General features: G+C 54.3%; 1 protein-coding gene across 1 annotated transcript in view; it reads left to right on the top strand.

The window, feature by feature from the left end:
• Positions 1 to 2,514, top strand: part of AURANDRAFT_68175 (hypothetical protein) — a gene marked incomplete at both ends in the record, with an annotated part of 3,899 nt that extends 1,385 nt beyond the window's left edge. Inside the window, 5 exons of the mRNA XM_009043823.1 lie at positions 350 to 761; positions 849 to 1,109; positions 1,389 to 1,772; positions 1,930 to 2,388; positions 2,437 to 2,514. Coding sequence (XP_009042071.1) covers positions 350 to 761; positions 849 to 1,109; positions 1,389 to 1,772; positions 1,930 to 2,388; positions 2,437 to 2,514 — 1,594 coding nt within the window. The remainder of the gene's footprint in view (positions 1 to 349; positions 762 to 848; positions 1,110 to 1,388; positions 1,773 to 1,929; positions 2,389 to 2,436) is intronic.
• Positions 2,515 to 3,650: the final 1,136 nt, after the last annotated feature.

Genomic DNA, 3,650 nt, shown 5'->3' with positions numbered 1-3,650 from the left:
CAAGAAGCTCTTCCGCGGCACGACGCACGAGCACGACTTCGTCATCTGGCACGACGCCCTGTCCGCCTGGTGGGAGGACGAGGCGCAGGACTACCTCGCGACGCTGGGCTTCAAGGACCGCCAGGTCTGCGCGCTCGACGACACGAACGCGGAGTTCGCTCGGTACTCCCACGGCCTGGTCGGCGACTCGCCGGAACTCATGCCGCTGGACGCCCACTTGTTCAGCGACCTGTCCCAGGAGCTCTGGCGCCACGTCGCGATCACGTCGAACCTGCCGGAGTCGGACCCGCGCCGGTTCTCGACGGGCACGCCGGCCGAGATGGAGCGCTCCGTGGTGCGCGCCTGGCAGGTCGCGCCGACGCCGGACCGGATCGTGGAGGACCGCGATCCCGAAGCGCATCGAGCGCATCATCGAGGCGAAGGGCGTCGCGGTGCAGGACATCTACTTCCGGAGCGGCCGGCGCTACCGCGCGGCGAACGACGCGCGCGACCTGGAGCACAAGCCCCGGAAACGCCAGCGCAAGGCGACCTGCATGGAGGCCAAGCCCGTCCACCCCCGGGGACGCCCAGTCGTCCTGGGAGGCCCTCTGCGCCAGCGACTCCGACTAGGCTGCTTAATGTTGTGTCCTAGGCCCGATTCGGTACTTTCAGCCCCCATGCCCAAATCGACCCCACGCGCGTTCCGGGGGCGTTCCGCGCGTGGTCGGCGCGAGCTTTCCACAGTCCCCAGCGTCGAATTAGTGGAGTTCCACGACAACCGAGTCAGATTATGGACCGAATGAAGTCATCGATTGCTTCAAAGCGCAGGAAAAAACGATGACCAGCAGTCGCGCCCGCGCCGCCCGGAGGCGCCCAAACGAGACGTCGTTTCCGGACGGGACCTGCCCGGACGACCGGTCACGGCCGTCTCGCGGCGCGAGGACGGTCAACACGTCGCCGTCGGCCCAGGGGCTAGGCGTGGACACAATTTCGCTGCCAGCGCACACGATCTCCTCGCGGAACACCAGCCGCTCGGGCAGCCCCTCAGATCAGCGATCCAGCGAGATCCGACGCTGGAGCGACACGATCTCGCGAACGGCGTCGAATTAGTGGAGTTCCACGACAACCGAGTCAGATTATGATGCTATGAACAAGCCCTGAACGGGGCAGCCGCATCGGACGCCGTCTAGGAGACAGTAATAAGTTCAACTTGAGCTGCTTGCAGAAAGCGAGCCGTATTACCATATGCCCTGGCAGCTATATCACCTGCACATATTTCTTGGCGGCTACATCACCTGCACTTACTGAAAGCTTCGAATGTCTCCGGTGCGAGCTACATGCGATATGGATATCCGTTGGCCGCGGTCCATTCATGATTTGCGTCTGAACTTGATATTCCTCATGGCTAGATTACCCGGGGCCGACATGAGCCCATCAGTTTTCGGAACGAGGCAGTGTCGTGCTGCCTTTTTGGTATCGTGCATGGGACCCTCTCTCAATTTTTCTTCGAAGGCAGTGTACAACATTTGCTTTCATGGAGGCAGGTGGTGTCTTTTATGGTTGTTTCGCTTTGGGTACATGTTGACTTGTTGCCTTCGACTGGAACCTTGCGTATTTGTTGCTGGGTTTCCAAAGTGTGGATCTACGGCGTTGATGGCGATGTTCCCTATGCATCTTCATGGCATCGTGTTGCCCGCATGGTTCAACGTGTATGGAAAAGAGACAAACCGCCAACAGGCGATGCAATGGTTACCATATGGGACATTCTTTCCATGCAAACCATGCTTGTGGACGTCAGAGGAATTCCCAACGAAAGCCGTCGATGGCTCGCCCGATGTTGTGTTCAATCCTCTCCTTTCAACCTCATTTCGACCAGGCTCCAAGTTTATTTTCTGCGTTCGAGAGCATCTTGAGAGCTTCCATTCTTTTGTGAACTTTGCATTTATTCAGCTCGCTCAGATGGAGAATAGCACGGGTAGCAAGAATCCCATAGATTTTATTCAGGATCCATCTCTATATTCGCCAGACGGCGCTCTCGCTAGTTATGTTGATTTATGGCTTTTCAAGCTTTCCTCGTCGCCAAATATTGTGGATGCGTTGCATGCTTTGGAGATCGAAGCACAACAGCGGGGCATCATCCCCCTCTATAGAGCCTTTCTAGTCGATCTGACATCCATTGAAGCAAAGGAATCATTTCTGTACTTTGCCTTGGCGCAAGCCATCGCAAAGACTTGCATGGGTTTTTTCCTCTCCAAGTGGGCTGCGGCGTTGCCCACTGACAAGATCCTTGTTATTGAGAACCATTGTTTGCGTTCTGATCCTAGCTTGGTTTATCGCCGCCTTGGGGAATATCTGCAGGTACCCCTGAAAAGCGCAAGTGAGATTTCAGTTGGATCCCACGAGTTTAACGTCACCCAGGTTAAGGATAAGTTTTCCCTAATACCCGAGGCTGCCCAGGCCCTGGATGAAAACTTCTTTCTCAAGGACCGTTCATTAATGCGCGAGTTGAAGCGAAGGCTAGAGTGGATCCAATGAAGTATCATGAAGGAGAGACTGTGGCGCAACCCAATCTCTTGTGCGCTATCGCTCAATTTATATTTCGGCTGAGATCTAGGCTAGCCCGCCGATGCCAATGCACCCGAGCATGAACATGGTCCGCTCCTTCTGCTTCTCCGAGATAGGGAAGCGCCAGATGACCCAAGACATCAACATTCCTTGTTACCCTAGTTTGGGGTATCTCTCTCTAATGACATATCCCGCCGGCGGGATATGCCATTACACAAGGCGGGGGATATGGGCGGATTCCATATGCGAGCCTGAACACGAAGGCGCGGGGTTTTCTTTCTTGACCGGCGGCAAGAAGTGAGCACGTTTTTTATTCATCTTTGCCTGTGCTGCGCAAGAGGGCGAGGACCTGATAGTGCCATTGCTTGGAGTACGGTCCACGTTTGAGACATTTCCCACAGATTCCGCAGTATTACGAGCACTGCGTCCCATGCAACCTGAGTCAGGTAGACGACCATAAAGTATTCAAAACTTGTGCAGGAGTCACATGGCGCAGTGGGCGAATGTGGAGGCAAAGGTGCGCGCGCATGGCCAAAGAGTAAGCGCGATACTTCCGAGCAGCGGCATATGCTTCGTAAATAAAATTGATTGGTTCTCAGTAGTTGATCAAGGGCATGGTCGATGGAATGTAGCTGTCTACGGACTCGACAGTGAGCTTACGTGCGCTCCGTGAAGCCACTCTAACCTACACCCAACAGTGTTTGGTGTCGTCGTGGACGTTGTCTTTTCGTTTCTTAAACCCACGCTGTCTCGATTCGTGCAGTCCAAAATAACCACTACTTCTTCCAATTAAGCACGAAATTAATGATTTCGTCATCAAGTACATTTCGCCAAGAACTTCACTCCCACCTGGCGCAAGGTTATACATGAAGCTGCAACAGCATACAGCCCTCCAAGACAAACACTAGAGTGTACGATGATGCTTCTTCGGCTTTCCCGGAAATGATAAAGTTCATCCTTGGTAGTTCTCATTTCATAGTATTTGTCACCTTTTGAGGATCCAGACCGAACCTTAGAATGTGGGAAGAAGGATGTCAGGTACCAAGTGTACTGATTCATCCACCTTGTCGGATTGACGAGCATTATGTTACTCTCATATGGCCTCG

This window comes from Aureococcus anophagefferens, assembly GCF_000186865.1.
Source record: "Aureococcus anophagefferens unplaced genomic scaffold AURANscaffold_71, whole genome shotgun sequence".
In the NCBI taxonomy this organism is placed as follows: Eukaryota; class Pelagophyceae; order Pelagomonadales; family Pelagomonadaceae; genus Aureococcus; species Aureococcus anophagefferens.
This window is presented reverse-complemented; position numbering and strand designations above follow the sequence as displayed.